At 32.0% G+C, this 27,752-nt stretch overlaps 1 protein-coding gene across 5 annotated transcripts in view; it reads right to left on the minus strand.

The window, feature by feature from the left end:
• Window positions 1–27,752, minus strand: part of LOC106718655 (A disintegrin and metalloproteinase with thrombospondin motifs 16) — a 102,159-nt gene that overhangs the window by 38,826 nt on the left and 35,581 nt on the right. For all 5 annotated transcript variants that reach the window (XM_045684617.1, XM_045684616.1, XM_045684615.1 and 2 more), the window contains exon 2: window positions 15,267–15,363. In XM_045684617.1, the coding sequence (XP_045540573.1) occupies window positions 15,267–15,356 (90 nt within the window). In that variant the 5' untranslated portion in view covers window positions 15,357–15,363. The remainder of the gene's footprint in view (window positions 1–15,266; window positions 15,364–27,752) is intronic.

Below are 27,752 nucleotides of genomic sequence, written 5' to 3' on the forward strand. Positions count from 1 at the left end.
GATCTTGTGACACTTATAAATTGACATGGGATCCTAAAAAGCTAGCATAATTTTGACTTATGCCCACCGAACCACCGGTTTGTCTATAACTTTTATGCTTGTATCACAAAAGGACAAGAGAGTGACGCAGAACAGTAGACAGTATATCTATTGTTCTAGCGCATACGCCGAGATAGAAAAGCACTGCTTTGATAGCGAGGCAAAAAAAAATTTAGAAATTTGCAAGGAACAAATCCATTAATAATATTAGACTTTTATAGACATTGTAAATTGAGTTTTAAACTGTCTTTCATGACACAGATTACGCATATCAAATTGTGAATCTGCCAAAGATTATGTCAAAAAATTCCTGGCGACGCATATTGAAGAGAGTATCGAATTCGCGCCAAAAATTATCGGAAGCGGGAAAATGTTATGTCACATCGATACGTGATTGGTTTTAAAGTCGATTTTAGTTTTTGTTACAAAATAATCAAGCACGTGGATAAAATATGTTACCAATATTTTAAATGACGAAACGAGAATATAAAAAAAACTTATGAACGTTCATTTAACTTGTAATAAAAAGTTTTGTAAACTAATAATCTGACAAAAGTCGTTGGCACGAAGATTGACACTTACCGATTTACCGTAGAACTCCACTGCGTTGTCACTTGTCATTTCTTACATTACATTTGACTACAGAGAGACAACAACATATATTAATCCAAATAACTGCAGTGGAATTCCACGGTAACAATCTCGGGATTTTTAAAACTCAAAAAACGTTTGCCGAGTCAAGTTTATGCAAATGAAATTTCCTTAACATTATGTATTCTTTTCGTTTACCAAAGGTTTGATTTGTAAGAAGGCTTTATAATTTAATTAGTTTATTTTACAATATGGTAAAATCTAAATTGTTATTCGTATGCACGCGGTAATTCTTTTTTTTTATATTATAACGTATTTAAACATACATTACAAGGAAAGGGTGGGAAGGGAAAGAGGACTAAAATTAGACCTCGGGCATGAAAAATTCATAACCAAAATATTTTTTCTATTTTTTTTTTTAAATAAGATTCATTACTCCTTTTCTAAACTAACTTTAACTGTGTCAAATTATCTTAGAAAAGGGTTAATTACACAGTTTTCTATTCACATATTAATATAATGGTTGTGAGTCATTGCTACGAACAATTCGTATGAGAAACAGTAAAAAACTGCTTAAGTGGTGTATAACTTCACAGAAATGTTAGTTTTAAACAATATAATTGCACTGTACACTCAGTATACTACTGTATTAAGAGTTTGTAATAAATATAAAGCCATCACGTCTGCCCTTTACCCAGTAACACAAATAGAGGTGTGTTTGCAAAAACCTTAATCATCCAAAACAAACGACAAAACAAAAATAAACTGTAACCCCTTGTGTATAAAATTCAAATTTCTTTGCATAACAGAGGCGGATACGACAAAATCTGTTTAGAATTGACATTGGGCGCGGTTGTAGAGACGAGGCGTGAAACGAATATTAATTCACGTATGCGTTTTCGTGGAAGTATAAGCATTGCATTTGACTAAATAAAATAAAGTTATAAATTAATCATGAAAACAATACAGATAAATGAAATATAGTGTCATCGTACACCGTGTTAATTCTTTGAAAAAAAAAATAGAATAGGTTCCAAGTAAGAGTGTACGCTAAAATTCATTTTACTTCAAAATAAAACAATGTTTTATTTTTAAATATCTGTTATAATCTCTACTTATGTTCCATTTGGTTGGTAACTATGACGTCATAGTCATCCTCATAGTGGTAAAGGTATAGGCAATATCTCAATGTACTTGCGAATTACTAGTCTTTATATATTTGAATGAAAAAATAAAATCAGAAGCGCGGTGTGACATTAGCACTTTGATTAAATAACAAACATTTTAGTAATTGTCTTACCGCAAGGCTGAACGACAGTGTTACCTTTGTCTTTTTGTCTTATTTTTCCGCATAGCTAAGGTCAAGTGCCAAACAGAAAGAAAGTTAATGACAGATTTGACATGCGGATGTAGGAAGTTCTATTGTTCCAGTATCAAATCAATTTCCGTGATTTCATCGGGTCAAGTTCATATTAAATCGATCAAATCGAGATAGTTACTGACAACTGACAACTGATTATAGTAAAACTTTATGACTCCGTGAGGCAGATGCTGTTACTTCTGATAGAATATATGTAAGATATACTGAGGCACAACAAGACAGCTACAGGTTGATTTTTTTTGTGACTGAGGAGTCACTATTTGCCTTGAAGAGGCATTTACAGCTTGTTAAAGAGGCATTTACAGCTTTACTGGCTGATAAGGATGTAGCTTTTTTAAATAAACAATGGCACTAATGAAGTGATTTAGTATCATTTATGCCTACCTGTTCAGATTGGTTTTTAGGTCTTTACAGTTATCTTAGATTTTTGATTCGAGTACTAATATTTGTGATGATCGCCATCGTATAGTTATCGAAAAAAATGTATTAAAATTACATCGTATCAGGCGTAAAGTACACCAAAAATCTCATACTAATTTTGAAATGAATGACGATGACAATACGAAGGCGATTGTCACAAACTCGTGCTAAGCCTATACTGAGTATATACGTCAACCTACATCACTAGACAATGAACATTGTATTTCATAATTAATGTACTACAGATAATCTAAATAGCCAATCGGATTTAATAATAGAAATCGATTTGTTGAGCAATACGTTTTTTGTATACAAAAGGTTGTTGTGCTCTAAAATATCGGATTGTACCTATAAGTAGATTTTTTGGTTGTGTAGTAATTAATTCTTTTTTTGAATACAATTTATGTCCGGGTTTACATTTTTCGATCTTTTTATGGTTTCAGATGTATAGAGTCAAGAAATTAAATCCGATTTTCGGATAATATCGAATAAAGTTCAGTAAATTGTCAATGGGCAGGAAATATACGTCCCCGACTGTACTTATAAATGTTTTACTATATACTTTAAACATTGGAGTCAAGACAAAAGTCTAAAAAAAAACTTTAGAGGTGTCAAGGGACACCCGGATGGAACGAAGTTCCTTTCAATAAATTAGTGAAGGAACCAATGTTTATTCTATGAATAAAAATGGTGAAGTAGCGCTCATTCGTCGTTAACATACTTACTATAGCAAAAAGTGTTGTGACAACTTTTCGTAAGAATTTTTTCCGTCTAGCCCCCTTTCACAACGCGCGATAAGGAACTTCGTTCCAATAACAATAAAATTGCAAACACATTATCTAAGTTCTTATTAAAAAAAAACTTGTGAAAGACCACTGCTGTAATACGTCTATTAAAACATAGTATTGTCTCTGTTCTTTTAAAGATAATAAAAGGGATGTCAGTATCTGTTTATTCAAGTGTATCAACAGTGTAAACATACCCTAGATATTAATAAACAAGAATTGACATATCGAAACTACATCAAGTAACGCAGCGTAGATTTGATACCGAATCGGTAAAACTCTATAATGCAATCGCTTCCTGTATACAACCGTATCTCGGTCGTGTTTCATAACTTAGTAATGATCGGTGCTGTTATAATAACTGCCCTTATCAATTATAAGAACGATTTAAAAATTATAGGGTAAATTGAAAGTTGAATGAATAAAAACTGCATCCAAAAAATATTTTTAGTTAAACACGTGTTTTAACTCTTTGAAGACCTGATTGATGTTATTGACCTCAACATGGTGATATGTTTCACCATAAATATGTATCACTACAATGCATTCGGTATAAGTACTTCATTATTTATTGATAAAGATCGTATTTCGCAAGCCTACGCATAATAACATTATAATTTTTTAATTTAAGAGACGATCAGCATAGAATTATTAGTATAGAGATCTACTAATATATTTCTCCCAGCGAATGTAGTGAACGGATGCTCAATCCCTTTCTCATCGCCTCTTACATTCGGTATTGTTATTTAATTAAGGTATTTACTTTTTATAAATCATATAAACTTTTAAGATATCTAAGGCAGGAATAGCTGAAATTACAAGTACGGTTTTATTTAAAAAGGCGTTTAATTATTGTTTTAAATATATTGAGAACTAAAACTCTAACTCTATTTACAGTTAATCAAAAATTGACAAAGGAATGACAAAGCTTTCTACAAAAGATCAATGTATTTTAACGCATATGTACGTATATGTACATCAGTATATAATAAAATTTAGCACGTTTCGAAAATATCACTAGATTAATCAGTTTATTTTTTTTACCATTCTTTGAATATTCGTGATACATTATTTTTCTAGATCTTTTAAGTCACGTGTCACGAATCGAGCTCTGTAAGCACGAAATAAAACGCAGATGTTGTAAGTAAAAACGAAAAAGAAAACTTCAAAGGTCCTTGGCCTTCGCTCGGCTTATTTTCATGGACATTGGAAAGGATACCTAAAGTAAACCATTATAAATTGACCTATATAGATGTTTGTGAATTCTTTAAAAGTACTGCATTTCTGTACGTAGAGAGAGGTTTGACAGGTTAATATTTTCTGGTTATTGCCTCTTAGGTCATCTGTTTGTTCTTAATGTGTGAACAGATGTACAGTGCTTTTAAAGTATTTACTTAGGCAAAGGTGTTTGTCCTATACCACTGGTTGGATTTATAAAACAAAGGAAGGGCGTTGTAAAATTTCATAAAAAAATTGATGCTAATAAGGTGAAATTACGTTCCATACTAATGCAACTATGAGGCAAATTATTTTAAACATTTGTAACAACTAAACTTAAAACAAATGACTAGTATTTCTGGTTTGTAGTTACATAGTTCAAAGTATACAGATTATAAAAAAAGACTGGCCAGTTTGAGCCGTGTCAATTGATTGCAAATAGAAAAAACATTGATTGCACGAGGTTGAATCTGCAATTCGGTTGATTTTTCTTTTGTACACCAACGTCAATGACCTTATTGTGCTGCTGAAACCAATTAATTATTCTACGGTTCACTGTGTAATCAACAATAATTTACCCTGTAATTAATTTTCAAATAGAAAAAAACAGGCTTTAAATAGTCGGTTTATCAGAACAAAAAGTCACTTACACCGATATTGTTAACAAAAGACATCAACGCGTTAAGTTAAAGAAAAACATGGAAACTTAGATTTCTCAATAGAATTTATATCTCAATACACAGGTGGTTTGTAATTAAACGATTTCCAGCAAATAATTCAAACGCCCTTCCACATACTAAACAGTAAAAGTACATCCTGTGTAAACTTCACTGACTGCTTTCGTTTGTTGTACCGACGGAGAGAACACATAAAAAGCTTATAAAGGTAAAAGTCTTTCCTTCCACAAGTATTACACGGCGATATAGACTACAACTAGGTATAGAAAAAACGGCGGGCTTTCCACTCTCGAAACACGTGCATAAAACATATTGTTATCACTTTAATTAATTTTGTACAAAACAGAGATAAGGTAGTGAAATTTCACGGTAACAATTGACATACGCATACATATTATTTAGCGCTGAACGATGCTGACTTGGGCTATAAGACACCTCACCATATTGCGAAAAAATATTGAACTAAATTCGCGTACTAGAAGGTGATGTAGTTAAGAAGGCGATTGAAGCGCCCTCGGTTTTTAATTTGCCTACACAGGCTGTATCGGTTGACGATGGTCAAATGAAAATAAAAGTTTATGAAACAAATGCCTTTTTACGCTTTCGCGTATTGTACTGAAATAAGGCAGCCATTACAAATTTCATTCATTTATTGCTATCGAAATCGATATTGTATAAAATTATTGTAATACGCCAAAACTGTTTCCCATAGTTCATTCAAATACAATAATACATATCAAAAAATGAAAGCAAAATTTAAAATAGATCTTATTGTATTCAAATAAAGTTTATTTTCATTTGCAAATTTAACTTGAAATAACTAAGTGAGTGGTAAATATAACATTGTAAACTGGTACAACTGATTGCGTACGATCAAATTTTAGTAGAGCGAAGCATATTTCCTTAGAAACGTGAACTAGAATATTACGATTAATTATATGTTACCTAACGTATTAAAACTGTTTATTACTACCATATTATTAATTACATTATTTACAAGTTATAGCTTAAAAGAAAGGTAATGAAGTTGCTTTAAAGCCATTATTAATAAGGTAGCTCTATTTTCTACATTTTTTTTATAAATGTATTATTTTGAACGTGCTTAGTCGTTAGGACCCGCAAGGTATAGCGCTCGTATGCGAGTACCATTTAAATTAGTCGTTAACGCCCGCATGCGTTAGTCTTTGCTTTTCCTTACTTATTATACTCGTCAACTGAGTCCGCCCGCAAGACGCTGGTTTTACATTGACCGATTATTTTATTAAACGTTAGCACGTATGCGTTTACTCACCGCGTGCTTTATAATACCAAGTTATCGATTTATGAAATAGCGCTCTTAGTTATGCCGCTGATTGTTTAATTAACTATACTTTATTTTCTGCATCAAGGTGTATTTCTTCGTCAAGAAACATCTTATTCACAATGTCATGTTAATGTTTTACTAGTTTGTATCTATCTAAATGGTACTAGATGTCGTATTTTATTATTATTTTAAAGTAAAATAAGTATGAATAAAAATTAATATATGTAATGGTATAAAACATGTAATTTTATTGCAAGCTTTATGTTGATTGTTTTCCTTTACGTTTACAAATCCCTTTGACGAGGAGTTCCAAAATGAAAACGAAAACAAGCACAATCATTTAGTGGTTGTTTACTTCGGGTCTCGGTGCTTTTTTATTTTATTTTAGAGCTGAACAAAGTGACTGTTAATTACAACATTGCACTATAAAACGTCAAATTTATAAAGTGCTTGTATAAATTGAAAACATAAGATTCCTTAAATGGGCTTTATTCAGCCATAAAACTCATAAATGAGACATCGCAGCAAATAGAATATTTTTGGCAAAGAAAACGAAAGTCGCAAACAAAATTTTAAATTGAAATAACATTTAAACTAAACTTACTCCTACATAATAAAACGAATCTATTCAATTAAATACTATTTATCAGAAATGTAAGCTACGTTTAAAAACAATTATAAAATCTGTTCTGACTAATTCTATTCTGTACATAGTTTATTTCATTAAAATGTCAGTTAATCTCGAAATCACCATTTGCGAAAATTGTTTACTGTACCTTGTAAATCGTTTTATATACATTAAAAGTAATTGATACTCAATACCCGTAATTGCAATTAAACTCCCATACACGACCTCCATACAAGCTATTTCCGATATACATTTGATTTTTAAAAGACAGGACTCGTTCAATATGCTCAAATCTTGCTTGCTTGTGTCTGTAATTTTCTGAATCTGTATGCATTCAAAAAGTCGTTTCAATTTCAAGTGTTATCATCATTTGGACATGGGTTATGTAATTTTTATCCCACACCTCGAGAATAGTGGTAAAATTTATTCAGAAACTGCGGGTGCTTGCCTAGTCCGTGTCTTTATATTCAAAGTTATAAATCAATCTGTGATATGAATTTTGAATCGTATGGAGTCGCGTGTTCTGCTGTCGTGTTGAATGACAAAACTAGAAACCAGTCCAAGATCAAATCAGAAGGTTTCGCGGTTAGATGAAATTGCCTTTTGCGTAACCGCAACTACCGTTGTATGTACGGTCATGATATTGGATTGTCGGTGACAGATCAGTCTGTCGTTTTTAATATAATTTCTTTACTATTCCTACTATATAATAGAATATTACGATCAAGAAATCATTCAACTATAAGGACAGGACGTAAATATATTGTATCTTTAAAATACCAGTATATTAAATTTACTTTGAAGTTGAATCTACAGATAGCCAAAAAACTAATATTCTATGTTATAGATCTCATAGTTATTTTTAAAGTAAGTAAAATTAAATACTTTTTAAGATTTTCTTTGCTAGATAGATAACCTTGGCGTGAGTTGCACCATTGTTTACCATGTGATCGTTAATTCTATGCTTTCCACGCGTACTTAGCCATTACTTAATGTTTGAATTATACTCCTCAATGTCGGAATAAATTACCATACGCTATAAAGATGCGTTTTCACTAGAGTTAAGAAAAGATGGCCTAATCCCGACTATATAAGATAAACTTCAATGGGTACATACCCTTATGTTTTTGTCAACACAACGGTTGACTCATTAAAGGTTAAGGTGAGTACAAACAAGGATATTATTTGTATACACAACGTACGAAACTAAACATGTAATTTTATTAGGTATTTGTGATAAAAGAATCATGGTGAGTTTGCTATGGACCTGCCAACCTTAAGATTCATTTTTTAAAGGAGAATGAGATGACACTATGCTTTTATACAAGTATCGGCAGTGGGAACTCACGAGTTGAACTAATATATACACCGTTCAATAACTACTACATTAGCACTAGGTGTCCATGGAAATGCAAAACAATTAACTCCTTAGAGATCATCAATAGTTAAGAAGCTGTGTAATCGTTGATTTCTGAGACCACAATTCCCTGTATAAATCATAAATATTGTCATCTCTATTTTGTCAAATAAAATGAGTGCGATATCGATTAGCGATTTATACAGGAATTTTGATCTCAGAAACCAACCATTAGTATCGTATTTAAGGACTACATCTTAATATAATGAGGTTAGATTGTAACGACTTTTTCATCGCGACCTCAGCGCAAAGGCGTGTCGGGTTTGAAGGGGAAATGGAAGTAGGGCTGTCGGGTCAGGGTTCGAAGTCGACACGCTCAAAGATTTAAACCATTACACCGTTTAGTTAATCACACCGCCATGTGGGACAATAGCTACAAAGAGTGAGATTATAAAGAATATTTGTTTTCCATAATCGCTAGCTTGCATTTCGTCCTTCAGATTCATTCATTCATCTTTGCAGTCGTCACTCTTTTCATGAGCATATCACCTTTCACAAAATCTAACCTTACCCGTATATCGGTAGTTCTATGCCACTTCATATTAATATTGAAAGTTTCTTAAATATAATCTTTACTCTATATTAAATTACACTGACGTTATCTGGGTCACAAGGTCATATGATGTACACTTGTGAAAGTGCTATTTAATTACTTAAACCTGTAAGCATTTCAAAAGTTGTTTTAGTGTTCGACGTACCGTGAACATGTCGATAAGAACTAGAATCGAATGCACCTTTCTGCGTTGTTTACCATGGGAAATCTTACATTAAAAATACACTTTTCTATACCATAATAATAGGTGTTTTAAATGTATTAAACACTCGGATGTAGTTTTTTTCTTCCATCACAAAAGTCAAAATGTTCGAGATAATATCAAAGCTACTAACGCCAACTGTGTTCGTTTTACGGATAACATATTCGACAATAACGCTTGTTTATATTTGATGTTCAACAATTAATATTTTCCAACGTAAAATGTACTTCACATTTTTACTAAAGACATTTTGTAGCTGATATATTTGCAAAATATGTACATATTATATGCAAGTTGACAGCAGATTTTTATAGACATTCTGTTCTCAAAATATACTGCGTACGAAAATTCATGTCGGGGAGCCTAATTCTAATCATTTTGAGCGTTCCACACTTTTTTGATGGAGAAGGGTAATATGCTCTTTCTGTGCCTCTCCTTTTCCGTTGATTGAAGGTTGACAATAAACCTGCAATGGCGGATGTCTATGGGCAGCGGTCGCTTCGCTATTTGGGCGAATTCATGTGTCCGCTTGCTCATTTGTCATCTTATAATATTAAAAAACTTATATCCACTTGTTTATCGTATCATCGGTTTTTAATAATTTTCATAAACGTATCGTTTTTCTAACCTTAATAATCTACGTAAATTAACCTTGTCAATCTTAATTATAATCAATTATATATTTATCGATTTATTACGAAAATGCCGATAATGCGGAAATATATGAATAAACACAATTATTATAATATAATAAAAGCCTATTTAATATTAAGTTGCTATAATTAATGTCTACTTATCTTACTTCTAACGTATAAATGCGAATGTTTAGATGGATGGATGGATGTTTGTTTGAAGGTATCTCCGGAACGGCTCAACGGATTTTTATGAAATATGCCATAGATGTAGAGCATAATGTGGAAGAACACATAGGCTACTTTTTAAGTTTTTTTTTCAATTCCGCGCAAACGGAGTCGCAGGCAAAAGCTAGTTATTTAATATTTTATTTACGATTGCTTGCTTACTATGTTTATAGTTAATATATGTATTTATATAAAGTTTATTATTTACTAGCTTTTACCCGCGACTCCGTCCGCGCGGAATAAAAAAAAAAAGAAAACGGGGTAAAAATTATCCTATGTCCTATTCCTGGTTCTAAGCTACCTGCTCACCAATTTTCAGTCAAATCGATTCAGCCGTTCTTGAGTTATAAATGGTGTAACTAACACAACTTTCTTTTATATATATAGATTATATAAAACCAGAGATAAACAACATCCATCTTTCCATCAAAAATTTTCGCATTTATAATATTAGTAAGAGTAAGGTAAGAAAATGTGCTATTTGGGGATCTCCGGGCTTCTAAGAAATAATTTTATAACATAAATATATAAATGATTTTGCGGTTTATTTAAATTTTTCAATGCGGAAATTTTACATTTTGACAAATTGTCGTGAAATCTTTGTAAAGGATTCTGAGTCAAGATTTGTGATACTTGTTAAGTCACACTCTGTGCTGTTAAGTGATATAAAAGCTTTTTGAATCATAGGCTATAAGGTCAATGTTTATATATTTTTAAACCTGTGGTTTTATTTAAATACACAAGGAATTTTGGTTTAAATTCATTTGAATCACTATCACACAGTATGTGCTACTCTTCCATAATTTATGTATTTATGTATTTACTCCCTTCTGACCCATATCGTCTTACACACAATATATCCATACTTTGGAGCCATCCACATTCAATCCTATTACTTTCTTGTTTATGTAATTATCACTTATACTACGGTAACCTTTAACTTATAAAGCTAGTAAATGGCCTCAATATTTTATATTTAATATACTTTTGTAGTTTTTAGCTTCACACTTTTAGCTTTAAGTCTTTAGCTTTTTTATTAACAACTTAACTAGCGTATTAAAATAGAAAATACTTCTAGTCTTTAATTATCTCAATGCTATATTAAGCGACGAAACATGCTTAATGCCTTCAAAATATTAACATGAATAACACAAAGAAATTACCATGAAGTATGTAGTGTAAAACAATAGAAGCGCATGTGTATACTTGAGGCCAGTTAACTCGGACCTTACCGCAGAGGTCAAGGACCGAACTGAACAGTACTATTTTATGCGACACTTTTGTATTTAATCTTTACAGAGGTTTAAACATTTTAATATTCGACTTTAGACTGTCGTCGTTTGGTTAAATGTATATGTTTATTTATTTCTACTATTAACATATATATTTTACATTATAGAAAGCGTTGTAAGTTCAAAAATCTTTACTAATATTATAAAGTTTGTTTGTTTTTTTTTGTATCTTTGTATTGAATAAACTATAAAACTACGGGATCGATTTCAAACTTTCTTTTTCCATTAGTAAGCTACATTATTCCTGAATGTCATAGGCTATAAAATGTTAAATGTTGTTAGGCAGGGACGGCTTGGTACAAACATTTAATTCAAAGTCTATATGGCTAATTAAGCAAGGAAAATGCCCTGAAAAAATCATCTAAAGAGGTTCTTTGTTAAACGATCGATGAGAAAAAGCGCAAAAGTAAAATGCGCGTTTGAGGTCAATCGTTCATCATACAACCAGTTATGCGTTACCTCTGTCAGGGCAAGGCCTCCCTGACATTGGCCCTGATTGGCCGGCTCACGTGACAGATATTATCCGTAACTGTCATTTTTAAATGACAGGATAAAAGCGCTAAAGATACACTTGTGTCGAAAAATGCAAACAATGACTAAAAAATATCATGTCTTTGACCTTAACAAGGTTTTAGGAAACGATATTATTTTTTTTTAATAATTTTTTACATGACTTGCGTCTGTTTTGTTGACTTGAATGACTGAGATTTTATAAGTCGGATTATCATAATGCTATTTATCCATGAAGGTAGAAATGTGAGGCAGACCAGTAGGACAGTTCATTACTGATATTTTTTGAATGCACATTTCAAAGCAGTACTGTTCTGTGTCGGTTATTAAAGAGCTAATATTATGTGTAAAATGAGTGTAAAATAAAATGTATACTTGTGATCACTATCTCAAGATTTGTTTTGTTTTTTGTAAATAAGAGTTCATTCGATATCAATCCTTAATTAAATAGCATGTTACATCACTATAACATCTGCCATAATACTATAAGTTACTTTATATATATAAAATAGTGATGTCCATTAATCTACATGAATCAATAACTGGTTTATCGACATCGACATGTAGCATAATAAATTGCCATTACAGATGCTCGAAACTTACGCAAGACGATCGAAAAACTCGAATCGATTCGGGTCAAAAACTGATTCATTACGACCGCCATTGAGCTTTGATTATAATAAACGATACAGCATAGTTAAGTCGATTCATATCTGATGGTACAATGTATGTTGATTGCTTTTGCAAATGAAGAATACATATACAGCGGATATAAATATATAGGTTGAGATATACATAGTTTTGGGTTTATTTGATAAGATGAAAGTAAAAAAAAACTTGAGAGGTGTCAAGGGACACCCGGATGGAACGAAGTTCCTTTCGATTAATTAGTGAAGGATCCAATGTTTATTCTATGAATAAAAAACTTAAGTCTTCACAAGAAGTACATTTTATTTCTATGAATTTTCGTTATATATTGTCACGTCGTTGCCATGGTGAAGTAGCGCTCATTCGTCGTTAACATACTTACTATAGCAAAAAGTGTCGTGACAACTTTTCGTTAGAATTTTTTCCGTCTAGCCCCCTTTCACAACGCGCGATAAGGACCTTCGTTCCAAAATCCCAAGTATTTTTGTCGTGCGGTAGCATAATTTTTTTTTGTGTTGAATAGTCACTGTTAGCCTTGAAGAGGCATTTACAGCTTCACCGGGCTTAAGATATTCGGGCGCAGATGGCCTAAACCTCGTTTAAGAGAAACTAGGCTCAAGGACTCCCTCAAGAGCCTCGGATCGGGCCGTTATTACTACCGGATTGGTATAGCATTCTTGTATTTTTTTTGTTTGAGAGCATTTTCTATGCGTAAGTAGCAGCGCTTCTGTTACCAAGCGAGATATCAGTATGACTGTTATGTAACAAATCAGACGCTTATCTTTTCTCGTTAAATATCATGATTACTTTGAAATCATTATCATTATTTGAATGATTAAATTGTAAATGTATAATCCAACTAAAACGATACCGCAAAATATATTACTGGCAATAAAATTGAAATGTTGCCATTTTTAATTCAAATTTAATTAATTCCCTATTTCGGCTTCTTTCTTGTGACAAGTAAAATGTATAATTAGGATATTATTTTTAACGAACTTACAAATTCATAGTACACGTGTTTTTCCACAAGAAGAAGATATAAATTAAGAATTTATTTTTCGTTTTATATTGTGAATTTCCTTTTCACTTATTTAAAACTATATTTTTATTTAATTGTGTTTGTTCTTTTGTTTTGGCTATAAAATACCACGGCTATAAAAATAATTAAGTCAAAGATGATCCCATTATTATACCTATACTCGTATCTCTAGCTTCATCATTATCATCAGCTCACTATCGTCAACACCGAGGAGTTCGGAGCCTACCCTAAGTTAAGGGTGACTTGGCCATAGTCAACCACGTTTGCCCAGTGCGGGTTGGTTGACTTCACATAAATCTTTGAATCTCTGCTCAGATATGTGCAGTTTGTTTTCTTTCACCGTAAGAACGTCGGGTAAATGTTCATATTTAAATCGAGAATCGAAAAACACATTGGTACATGATGGGATTCAAACCCAGGACCTGCAGATTAAAAGTCAAGTGCTTAAACCTTGAGCCACCGACGATCTCTAGGTTACGAAAGTAAAAATTGTCACTTTTGATTATCTATACCTATACATAAAATTAAGGTGTCTGTACGTAAAACCGATTTTTAAAATGTCTGTGTGTCTGTCTGTCCACAAGGCCGCACTTGTTTCGGGCGATTTCGGAAACAGCTGGCTGTTTCTGAAATCGGAGAGAACTTCGATGGAAGGTAGCTTATATGCAGGAATATAGGTTACTTTTTTCTGCTTCGATAAAGTCGCGAACGACCTCTAGTGAAATATGATTTACATAAAGGAAACTTTGCTATTTTTCTTAATCTTAATGATAATGCTAGAAATAACAAATCAATCCTTTCTGTTTAACACATGATATATCAAATGACGTCATCATGGCACTTTAAAAATCGAACATATGCCAGAGATAATTTAAATGATGGACTCGCACCTAAAGGTCAACCAGAAAGTTCAACCTAACTCATCAATTATTGATACTCTGTGGTTTGATCAAAAGCCGCTATAAAAACTCCGTACACGGTAAAAGTTATTTATTAATATGTGCAAAAATAACCATGATGTTAATAAGAGAAAAATATGTTTACAGTTAACGTGATTAAGAAAGCAGTGACGATAAAAATGTCAAGAGATATCGACTCTACATGAGTGGGATTAAGGAAAAATAGATAGCTATAGGAAAATAACTATGGTTGGCATATATTTAAGCTAAAATGTAATAGAAACACTGTCTAAGTTTTTTTTTATGATAAGGAGCTTAGGTTTTGTTTTTATTTCTTAGGCCTTCCAAACACAAGGCAACGTAATTCGTCGAAACTAATATTCTATGGATGCGTCGTGAGTTTTACTGAATGACTTTATAGATCTTTTTAAAAGTGGTAAATCCCGCAACAACAATATTTGTTGGGTTCACGAATGAGCCGGCTCGACCGGTACAATACCACGACCACACAGAAGACAGGTGTGAAGTTTTCATTTCGTCTGATGAGTGTGGTCCCGGAGCCTAATTTTAGTCCTCTTTCCCTTCCCTTTTCGTATTAGGAAAGGATGGGAAGGGGAAATATTCTCTTCTTGTGCGTCCCCTTCTCCGTTGATTAAAGGTAGGCAACGCGTCTGCATTTGCGGATGTCTATAGACAACGGTCGCTTCGCTATTTCGGCGAATTTTGGTGGCCGTTTGCTCGTTAGCCACCTTTTGATATAGAAAAGAATTACTATTATATAAAGTCATTTTTAAAACTTACCTTAGTGTTAAGGGAGTGTGTTGAGAAGAAGGAACAGAGGAGAATCGCTGTGGACAGCCAGTGGGTCGACACGTGCGATGTCCCCTCCATGGTGCAACTGGAACAAACAAAACATCTACAATTAATGTCTAATTACAACTAGGTTTAAAACTACGAGTAGTTGTACTATTTCCACCTCAAGGGACAGAACCCCAAGTGTCTGCTAACTGTGCTTTAATCTTATTCTTTTATTTTAATTTGATGATATTCAAGGAAACGAATTGATAATTGGGATGTCAAGCACCTCAATTGACTTCTGTTGTGTGCTGTAAAGTTCTTAAAACGCAATAAAAAAAATTCAACCAAATTGATAAAGCGCGACTTTATTACTTTTATTATGGGGGATAAGACTAAAGTCACTAACATTACCAGTATTATTGTATTTGTCTTCAATATTAACAGAGATTTTTTCATACGTTAGTTTTAAACATTCAAAACACGCAATGTATGAGGTCGTAGTAAAGGAAGTGAACGTTAAATCGAATCAGTCAGAATTCGACCTTTAATTTAACTGTAATAGCTACAATATAATTGATAACAATTATCACATTTTATTAAGTAATTAACAACTATTACTGTAAGTATAGACCGCCGTTTAAAAAAATAAACAGTCGATTGGCTTGTAATATGCAGTCTTATTTGTCTTCCTGCAAAAACTATCTAAACAAAAATGCTGCGTATTAATTATCTATTTAAATACTTGAAATTTTTTATTTAATACTAGCAGTTGCCCGTGACTTTGCCCGCGCAAATAATAAAAAATTTAATTACAAATATAGCCTATGCCACCCGGGGAAAGTACAGGATCCCAACAGTGAAAGATTTTTTTTAAATCGGTTCTGTAGTTTCGGAGGCTATTCAATGCCAAATAATCAAATCTCTTCTCCTTATAACATTATTATATCTAACTCTATATACAATAAAATTATACATAAAATGTAGTATATAATGTACATACAGAGAAATTCGACTTTAAATTCCTATTTTAATCACAGAATCATAATTAAATTCGGACACGAGTCTTTCGTTGAATTTTTAAACGAATACATTTATTCTAGTGGCAACTCTAAACAGCTGTCAAAATGAAACCATTAAAAAGACCAAAGATTAATTTCTACAACGTATTATAGATACATGTAAAACATAAACAAATAATATTCGGGGTCGTCGAACGAGGCACAAAACAAAGTCTCTTCTCAGAAATGTTCGGGACGAAATATTAATAAAACCTCCGGTTTTGCCTCCTGTGTTTCCGCCTTAACGAACGTCAACCAATATTGCCAGTGAGAAAAATTTAAGCAGATTTAAATTCGAATAGGGCAACATTCATCTTTTAACCGTCAATTAATAACCGTTATCTGGACAGTTATTAATTTCTATCGACTGTTATTGAAATTAGTAATGTTGTAGTAGATTTTTTAAATTAAAATACAAGTTTTCCTTATCCTTTCTAAGAAAAAGCAAAGTCTTCTTAATGAACGATGATATGCGACAATTAATTATGTTGCGTTAACAACACGCTTTTAATTTTAATTCCTAAATTATATACGACTAGCTGTCGCCCGCGACTCTATCTGCGCGGCATTAAAAAAACTTAAATAGCCTTTGTTTTCTTCCAGAATATGTTCTACATCTGTGCCAAATTTCATCATAATCCGTTGAGCCGTTCCGGAGATACCTTTATACCAGAGGTGTCAAACTCAATTTTGCAGAGGGCCATATATTACAATTTAATTATGTACTTTAATATGTACCAATGAATTATTATAACATTTTATTTATTAAATTAGAATCGAATGAAGTCTAAAAGCTCTAAAAAAATAATTCTTCTTTCTGTGACACATTGCGATCGCGGGCCTTATTGATACGGCCCACGGGCTGGAAGCCGTGGCATACCTGCTTTAAACAAACATCCATCCATCTAAACATTCGCATTTATAATATTAGTAAGATGGGTACAGTCAAAGTCCTTAGAGCAGAAGTGAAAGAGACTTTTGGCTTATTCTTAAAGTTTTTTTTTTTAGCATTGATTATTCTTGATTTTTTGTAAAAATTTACTACCCAAAAATTAATTAAACTAGAAGAGAAGAAGTTTCATAGATGAGAAGATAAAGATGGAAAGCAAAGGATAAGCCTCAACGTAAAGAGACAATAATATTCCTTCTACACGCCATTGTAATGAGGTCATAATTCCCGCATACCGCTGTCTCATTTGTACAACAGACATTGCAAAAGGTGGATGTTCGTCTAGAACAGGTCAATGCCCTTTTTGATTCCTTGTTTAGCACAAATTAAAAAAGTCCAATCATTTGTATCATAAACAGACCACCAACATCGTATTGACATTGTCGCATAACCGTTACAACAATATTAACTGTTTCAATCACTTCAATAATTGATTGCCGTGCCACAGATTATGTACAATTCAAACGCGGAAGAATTCGAAATTATCACCATTGCATATTATGCACCAATATCCCGTATAAATGAATTATTCAACATACAACGGTGTTTATCATTGAAAATAAAGGCGGGGTATACAATTAACGAGATTTAAGAAGCAATGTATGTTACATAAATTTGTATTTACATAATTTATATTGGCCGGTCAATTAGTAAGTTGGTGGGAGTGAGAATTCCCGTTACGAATTTCGAAAGGAAATATTTTGTTGGACATATGTTACATATGTAAATGAATGTACTTCGCATGAATGAGATTACGATTAAGAATTAAAAAGATCTTTTTTTTTTATAACCTCTACAGCCAGTAAAGTTAGCGGGTGACATTAGAACGGTTGCATCAACTGATTATAATCTTTATTCCAAGTCCAATACGAAAATTCATTTGTGTACTGTATTTGTATCATAAATTTTTAAGTAAATTTATGTTCACTCAAAAACTTACTACGTTGCAATTTTGAATTCTTTTAAGTACTATTTTTGTATCGCTAAATAACAATTATCTAACCGTGGGTTTCTGAAACCAAAACCTTTGTAAAAAACATATCGTCATCCCTGTCATTAATCAATCATAAGGGTTAAGACACGTGTTTAACTCATCACTGTCTAACAATATTTTTTGTAGTAATCTATATATATAAAAGAAAGTCGTGTTAGTTACACTATTTATAACTCAAGAACGGCTGAATCGATTTGACTGAAAATTGGTGGGCAGGTAGCTTAGAACCAGGAAACGGACATAGGATAATTTTTACCCCGTTTTCTATTTTTTATTCCGCGCCAACGGAGTCGCGGGTAAAAGCTAGTATAGTATATTTCTAACAAAACTATGACGAAATAACATTTTTAAACAAGTAGTTAATCTGACAATATTGATGTATCGAATATAATTAACCCTACATTTAACTTGGTTGTGCTTTAATGTAAAAGTTAATCATCTGTCAAAGTGAAGGTCGCCATTTTGTTTACACCATGTTTGTCATATTGACACACGTAATTAGTAGACAGCCTTGTTTTTAAAATTTAAGTAAAACAAACAAATGATCTATACAGCCAGTTATCAGATATAAATAAAATAGATATATTTAAGTACTTAAATTAAGCGTTACGAATTTACATACGAGTACATATATGCCCTAACTTTTATGTGAACCCATCTATAAAAAGCTTTTACTTATAAGTTATGACACAAATAAAATTTGAGTGTGAAAACTTGTTCGATTCTAATACTATTATTTATTTGAACAAAATTTAAATATTAATTTATTAACTTTAAGATTTCTAAGATAGTTAATCACGCAGAACATCTTAATCAATTTTGGCGCCAAGGCAAATACATAATTTAATTATTTAAATTATAATGTCTGTCAGTTACTTCCTAAGCATCGTCAACGTGGATAGAAAAAAATAATTACATATATTAAATAGCGTAAATATAATACAATAATTCAATAGTCTGTAAGTCTAAAGAAATCTCGCTACTCGAAGATACTCTATCACCACAGTTGATAGGCATCTTTTATATTTATTCAATTACCTGTATCACAAAAAATTTCAAACATTTTATAACAATAATAAAAATGGTTTGCATTTCTTACTCGGATTTAATCCTTGCTAATGGTGTATTAATTTTTGATATCCAGTCACCTCTGAATTAGGTACGTTCCGAGGCCCTCAGTGCTAATATAATATACGAGATAGATAGATAGAGTTAGATTTCGAGAACTAAAATCAACATAAAAATACAAATATTTACTCTCTTATCCAATATGCAATACTATTTTTTTTTTTATAAATTAAAAGGAATTCGGGCACTTCCTTATTTAATTCTTCTAATTAAGTGGCAGTGTACATGTTACTTTATTCGTTTCAATGGCCAGTACACTCAATAACAAAACGGAAATAACCTTTTGAATGCACATTCCAATTTTAAAATTATGTATAAACTTTTAACGGCCCTTACCGTATCATCTGTTCTCAATAAAACAGGTTTTATTCAATATTAATAATTTGAACCATATTCATATTGCATATTAACGCCGATCTCTTCCGGAGTAGAAAGACTAAGGAATACAAAAGACAAGTAAAACCACATGAAACCTATAATGTGAAGGCAATAAGAATGTAATAAAAATACAATAAAACATATAAAAGACAAAACGGAACAGTTACAACATTTCAAAGTACTTCAGGTTATTTTTATTATATCTCTAATTTTATTATCTTTCCTTATTTATGAAAAAAAATATACATATTTTAACTAAAACATAGTAATATCGTTTTAACGATTACAGTTCATAAACTATCCATAAATACCAATAAATTGTCTATGAATCGTTTTATCCGCAATTTTTTGTTATTGTCTCTGGTAAAACACAAAACTAACGAAATTCATAACACGACTGTAACAATGATAGTGTGTATAAATTGTGCAAACTCTACAAAATACAGAATGTAGTATATATTTAAAATCCTCTTTCTGTATGTACCACAACTGACCATCTATTCTCTGTCTATTAAAGGAAGGCAATGCGATTGCCATTGAGCACACAAAGAATTAGGAAAACACCATTAAATCATTAAAAAAAACTAATACCGTATGCAATGAAATAAGTACCGTTATATCACGGCAGCAGTCGCATCATCTTCTCGGCGTGAGATTTCATCAGAAACAAATAAAACATTGTAATATTACGACGCAACAGAGACCGTGCGAACAGACCTTACGAAATCTTGTGATTTTGCGAAATGTCCAATTTTGCCTGCGATGACAGTACACAGATGAGAGAAAACCGTTAAGAAATTCGAAAGATAATGATACCATCTATATAAAACTAGCTTTTACCCGCGACTCCGTCCGCGCGGAATATTAAAAAATTCACACAAGATAAAAAAGTTCCTATGTCCGTCTCCTAGTTTTAAGCTACCTCCCCATCAATTTTCAGCTAAATCAGTTCGACCGATCTTGAGTTATAAATAGTGTAACTAACACGACTTTCTTTTATATATATAGATAGATTAATCATCTTTAAATATATTTTCAGAGTTCACAATAGTACAGTCAGCAGGAGCGGTAATCTTCGGTATGTGAGCAAAACATCTTACAAAAAGCGACCCGGGAGAAAGTCTATTAGTATACTTATATACTTATAAAGCAAGTATATTAATATACTTGCTTCAAATCCTTATACATTCTCCATTAGTAGACTCTTTACTTAAAAGCTTTTTTTGCTGTTTATTTCGGGAATATTCGTAAAAAAATCAAAATAAACATTTTCTAGTCAAAACTGTAGTTATTAGCTAGTTATTTATTATTGAAACGGATACAATGTAATACTAAATTATTTTACAATTTACAGACGAAATTTTCGTAGTTAGCCGAGCATAATCATAAATCAATTACATGCATGTTGCTGTGCGAATATACCTGAAACCGTAAGTACATATTGCAATGCAAAAAAATACACCCTTTGTATTATTTAAAGTAAATATTACGATATCACTAATTGTAGTGAATCGAATCTGAAATGATTCGATCCAAACTGAAACAAGGTAACAAATGGTGTCCGTAGAATTGATTAAATGTTCGCCAATGAATCAAACGATTCAGGAATTGTAGACGATAAATACTAGATGCTGCTTAGTTACACCTTTCACAAGAGGTTCAGTTAAACTGGTTGAAACAATGTAACCACTGAATTCTTAAAAACGAATAAATTTCGGTTGGTGATTTTAAAGTACAATCAACCAATATATTCAAAGACTTCAATCATTGTCAACACTTCTATGACTAACAACTTAAGGGATGCAGAATTTATTAATATTTTTTTAATCCACTTGCGTACTTTTTTTTACAAATCGAAATCTTTTTAAAATTGAACGACCATTTTCCAGGATTACGTAACGTTTTATTAATGTGCATTTATCGTGTCGGGTTTAATTTTATCACGACTGAGATTCGAAATTAAAGAGAGCTTGTTTGTATCTTTTTTCGTAAAGCGTTCAGTTATTCGGAGATAACCTTTGGTCGCGTGTGTTCACAAAAGACCACCGACACTATCACCACGTTGTACATTTTTTATGAGATTTTTCCGGCATTTCATGGGTTAAGCTGCTATGTGCTTATACTGGATATTGCAGTGAGTTATTTTGAGATACCAAGGGCATGTCACGTTCAGGTACATTTCGTTACAAGAGAGAGAAAATAGATACGATGTATATTAAGTAAAAGATAGAGATGTATACATTAAATCATCATCAGTCGCTCGCTATCAGTGAGTAATTACAGACGTTGTCGTTGCGTCTATAATTATTTACAAGTACCCGCGGCAGTGAAATATTTCTCGAAGTAATAATGGCTATGTGAATTACTCAAAATAAATAATAATGAGAATGTCTCAATATAAAATAAAACTTGTAGCCACACTATCCAACTGTCTGCTCGCCAAATTGAATTTCTCCCAGGAAACTTCCAATGCCATTATTTATCAGAAAACATTGCATGACAATGACAAATAAAACAGCTTTTTGTAATTCAAGGGCAATATGTATTGATATGTATGCAAAATTATATCTGACACTTTCTTTGTGGACCCGAGATACATTTTTTTATATTTTTTTTGTCACAACAACACAGTTGTCAGTTAAATTCTTTATTAAGGATTCTTAACCGATTAGCACGGAATATAAGGATGGCTGTAGATTTTTTTTTCTTCGAATGTTCCAGGTATAGTTGGTATTTAACTCTATTTTAATTTACATTTATTAATATACTAGCTGTCGCCCACGACTACTTCCGCGCAAAATTTAAAAAAAAACTTATTTAGTAGCCTATGTGTTCTTCCAGACTGTATTCGACATCTATGCCAAATTTCACCGAAATCCATGCAGCCGTTCTGGAGATACCTTCTAATAAACATCCATCCATCTAAATATTCGCATTTATAATATAAACAAGATTAGACTAACAGTCACTTCCTAGGAAAATAGTATGTTATTAATATCAGATATTTTGAATTAATGTTATTGGAATTGATGACTTAATACTTTTTTAAATACGTAATGACAAACTACGTTCACACATTCAGTAAAGATATTTCCATACTAGAACTGATAAAATATGTGTTTAAAAAATTTTAAACAATAATATTTGTGATAGTAAACAAAACAATAATAGGATATTGTGAAATCTTGAACAATTATTTCAGTTTAAAAATTATTTTTCATAATACAGCTTAAATAAATCGAATAATTTAACGTTTAAGGTGTTTCTAATTAACATTATCAATTCTTAACCAATAAAGTTATGCAGCGGCAATCTAAAACCGAAACTATTATATAGAGGCTGATCGAAATTTTTTTTTCCTCTCATAAAAAATCAAAATTATCTTCCGATATTAAGAATCGATTATTGAGTTATATTTCCACAAATATGAATTTGAATAACAATAACCAACATAATGCTATCGTGACCAAAGAACGCATTTTACAGTCAAAAACCCAAGTGGAATCAACACTTGCGCCTCCCGCTGGCGAACACGAGCGTTAAACGGTTTTTGACCCGCTGATAAAAATCCGTCCCCCGCTCCTCATATGAAGGGCATCTCTGGTACCAAATCTGCATTCCCGTTATGGTAAAATGGTGACGCGAAATTCATTAATATTATGTACATTGACGGTACTTAAACGCATGCCAGCCGGCAAGGACCAAAGGCCTACGTACATCTTAATTTAAATACGATTCTTTATAGCGATACGGTTACCTCGATTTACGATACGACATCAACGGATATTACCTCGAATACGGTTTCAGTTATCTTGAATGAAGTTAAACACCGAAAATTTTTGTAACTAAATATTTTCGTTAGATAACATTTATACACTTTAAAGATAATTTGTTGAAATATTTTTCAGTGTATGAGAAACAAACTGATATGCGGTTAAATCTATATACTCGTATATAAAAGAAAGTCGTGTTAGTTACACTATTTATAACTCAAGAACGGCTGAATCGATATGACTGAAAATTGGTGGGAAGGTAGCTTAGAACCAGGAAAAGGACATAGGATAATTTTTACCCCGTTTTCTATTTTTTTTTTATTCCGCGCGGACGGAGTCGCGGGTAAAAGCTAGTATATGATAAATAAACGAACATATATAAAAAAAACAGTTCTCATCAATCAGGAGTAGAATTAGAGTATATTTCCCTTCCCTTCTACTTCCTTTCACTCTAACTACACAATTTCTATTCCTATGGGCAATGTCAAATCTTACTAATATTATAGATGCAAATGTTTAGATGGATGGATTAATGGATGGTTGGATTTATGTTCGTTTGAAGGTATTCCCAAAACGCCTAAACGTATTAGGATAAAATTTGGCATGTATATAGAAGAATAGTCTGGAAGAACACAACATAGGCAACTAATTAAATTTTTCTTTTAATTCCGCGCAGACGGTGTCGCGGGCGACAGCTAGTTTTCCATATACTCAGATGAAATTCAAAATAGTAACCGCGCGACTTACCTTACTTATCGCGACGAAACACTAAATAAGGTCAAGCTGACATTCACGCAACAGATTTTTTTATGAGTTTTACAACTATTAAAGCAGTTTTGTAGGAAATAATTGGGCAAGTTTATTATGTCCGCTTTCGTAAGACCAATGATAGGGGGGAAAGAAAGCGATATGTTCGTTTTAGATTCAGATCACAAAAATTAAGAAAGCCCACTAGCATTTTGTTATATTGATACGAACATGTGAAAACGACGCATGCTTTGAATAACCAATACAATCTTGTATCATATTCAGGGTAACTTTCTTTTGTTTACATACTCTATTGTAAATGACTCAATTGTTTTTTTTTTAATCTGTAAAGCGAAAGTGATTGTTTAAATTGTAAATTTTATCATCAATATACATCAATATGTAAACAGTTACATCTAACAATTATGTTGTGCTATCATAGATGAAAAATTTGTGAAGATTGGTTCGTAAAGAGTTACATCTCAAAAAGAATTACATCTCTTAAGATAATAGCTGTAAATGAGACTGACAGCTGATAAATACAACAATCCTTATAGAATTATTTATCTCAAAACAACAATCATAAGTTTTATCACGATGAAAATAAAGGTCATTTTGGAAAGTAAAATAGATTCTTAATCAGTGACAAATATTGATGAGCAATTGTTTAATCTATAATAAAGTTTAAGATTACATCCACGAATATAAGTTTTTAGCTGTCAGCCGCAACTCCGTTCGCGCGGAATAAAAAAAAGTTACTAAGTACCCTATGTGTTATTCCAGACTATGTTCTACATCTGTGCCAAATTTCATCAAGATATGTTGAGCGTTTCCGGAGATACCTTCAATCAAACATCCATCCATCTAATTCGCATTTATAATATTAGTAAGATTACTTTTAAGATATTACGAAGACTAAAATACTAGTTTGCGCCTACAACTACGTCTGCGCGAAATTAAAAAGTAAACAGAAATGCGCTATTCCAGATTGTGAACCTAGCATGAATATTTGTGTCAAGCGCCATCGTATGGAAATCGACAACATTTATATACACACAATTATAATTTATATACACCAAAAATCTCGTACTTATTTTGACATAATTGTCAACATTAGTAAGATTTGACATGCTTGTCGTAAATTTATTCGTGCTAGGCCCACTGGAATCTGTAACTGTTCCAAATTTAATTTAGAAACATTCAACACTTCTACATACATTCAGATTAAATAAATTTTTTAAAGGTGTGTGCTATTTTTTTGGAAAAATTATTTCTATATGAGGCCAAGATTCTAGTGCTCCGAGACTATGTTTACGTTAAATAAAAGATAGAAAGAAAACATTTTAACCCAAGTTGCCCCAACATTTTTAAAATTATAATTACTTATTATTTCTATAGAAGCTACTCATAATAGTCTAAAAATGATATGCAGTTTCATTTTTACTCAACTTCTTAATGTTACAATCAAGACTTGCCATAGACAAATTGTTTAAGCATTAAACATCACAGAATCATAAAGGCGCATTAATAAATTTATTATCTATGCTTGAGTTCACGTGCAAAAAGTTTTGACAACATAATTGGCAAGAACAAAACACATCATGTCTCAAATGAATAAACTATTATTGTATTATTTAAAAAATAAAACTTATAGTTAATGATTCATATAGGAATAGTTAGTTATTATTTTATTCGTACAATAGAGTGCAAATAATTTCAATAATAATGCGTAGAACATAATTTGATCACTACGTGTATGTTGTTTCACTGGCAAATACCTAAATATTTATCAGCGCTTAAGAGTAATGCACTTGTTTAATTGGTAGAGGATTTAGGATTTAAAATTAAAGTCAAGCTATTTACCGGTATTGGTTAATCTAAGCATGGATATCACTCGATCAATTTGGCTCGATAATTTGGTTGTCAATTTGACAATTTGATAGATGTCAATTTTTTTTTATAACTTAACTTGACTTCTCATTCTATAAAACCAGCCTAAGTAACCTAAAAGCAACAAGATATCATAATAGAAAAAAAATGTTGTCATCATCATCATCTCCCTGGCCTTATCCCACTTACATGGGGTCGGCACACAAGGTTTTATGAACCTTAAAGTTTTGGCTTAAATTTTTACGGCCGGCCGCCTGCCTGTCGCCAACCCTACTTGGGAGGAATTTTTTAAAATTATATATAACATAACAGCTAAATAATATAAAAATTAATTCTAAAAATACACAAAATAAAAATTAGTAATAAAAACTTGTAAATAGAACACAACTTGTCTTGATAATCGTCCGGTGTGTCTTTCAAAACATTATTCACTCCTATAGATGAGGTCGATCTGGTGATTCAAAGTGGAAGTATATTTACATTATCAAGTTTGAGACATTTATTTTTTCATTCCATTTTAATTCCATATCTTAGGCATTGAGTATTCCGTTGATTTGAGAAGCTTTGCTGTCTAAGGTGTAAGATATCAAAGTTCTGACGGCGCCTGACACGACGAACAAGAAGAGAAATCCGCCCATAATGTAAATCTTTTCCGTGTCACAACTACAATTATCAATTTTTCACACTTATCCTTATTGTTCGCCGAAAATAAGTTTAAGTCTGCTCTTCACGGCAAATGACCAATCGTTGGTTGAAGGCAGTAGCATTTGTAACACCAAAAGGAAAGTCAATAAAAAGAAATACTAATCAATATTAGTTGTGCCTGTTTCCAATTATTTACACGTTCAAATACATTTTAAACTGTTTTTTTGTAATTTTTAAAGATTGTACAATTTTGATTTTATTTGAAAAAAAATGTTGTATTAAACCTAATTTCGTTAAATAAAAAAAAGACATCAACGTTGTTCTACAATAAGCCACAAATTCTTCCACAAAGTTCTAATAATAAGTCATCTAGATTTATACTCCGACCTCGTTATTCTAACATTAACCTCTAAGGTATGGTATACAAGATGGCAGTTAATTAACATTGATCGTTAAGCCATCGTACAAACTAAATTACAACGACGCAAATCCCCAATTTAATATCGTTTTTAATGACGATTTAGTAACGGATGACATTTCGCCTATAATTTATATACAACAGATTATAAAGGTTTGTAAAGAACTCATCTTTGCTTCCAATCTATACCCATCTCCTTTTATATTCTAACTAGCTGTCGCCCGCGACTCCATTTGCGCGCAATTGAAAAAAACTTAATGGGGTATGAAAAATAGATAGTAGCCGATTCTCAGACTTACTGAATATGCATATAAAATTTTATAGAAGTTTCAGAGGAGTATGGTAACTAACACTGTGATACGAGAATTTTATATATTATAAGATAATCTTATCTTACTAAATTATAAATTCGAATATTTAGATGGATGTTTGTTACCAAATAATTTGAAAACGGCTGACCGGACCCGAATGAAATTATCTATGTATAGAGATGGATTTTAGTTTGAGAT

This window comes from Papilio machaon, chromosome 26, assembly GCF_912999745.1.
Source record: "Papilio machaon chromosome 26, ilPapMach1.1, whole genome shotgun sequence".
NCBI classification, from domain to species: domain Eukaryota; kingdom Metazoa; phylum Arthropoda; class Insecta; order Lepidoptera; family Papilionidae; genus Papilio; species Papilio machaon.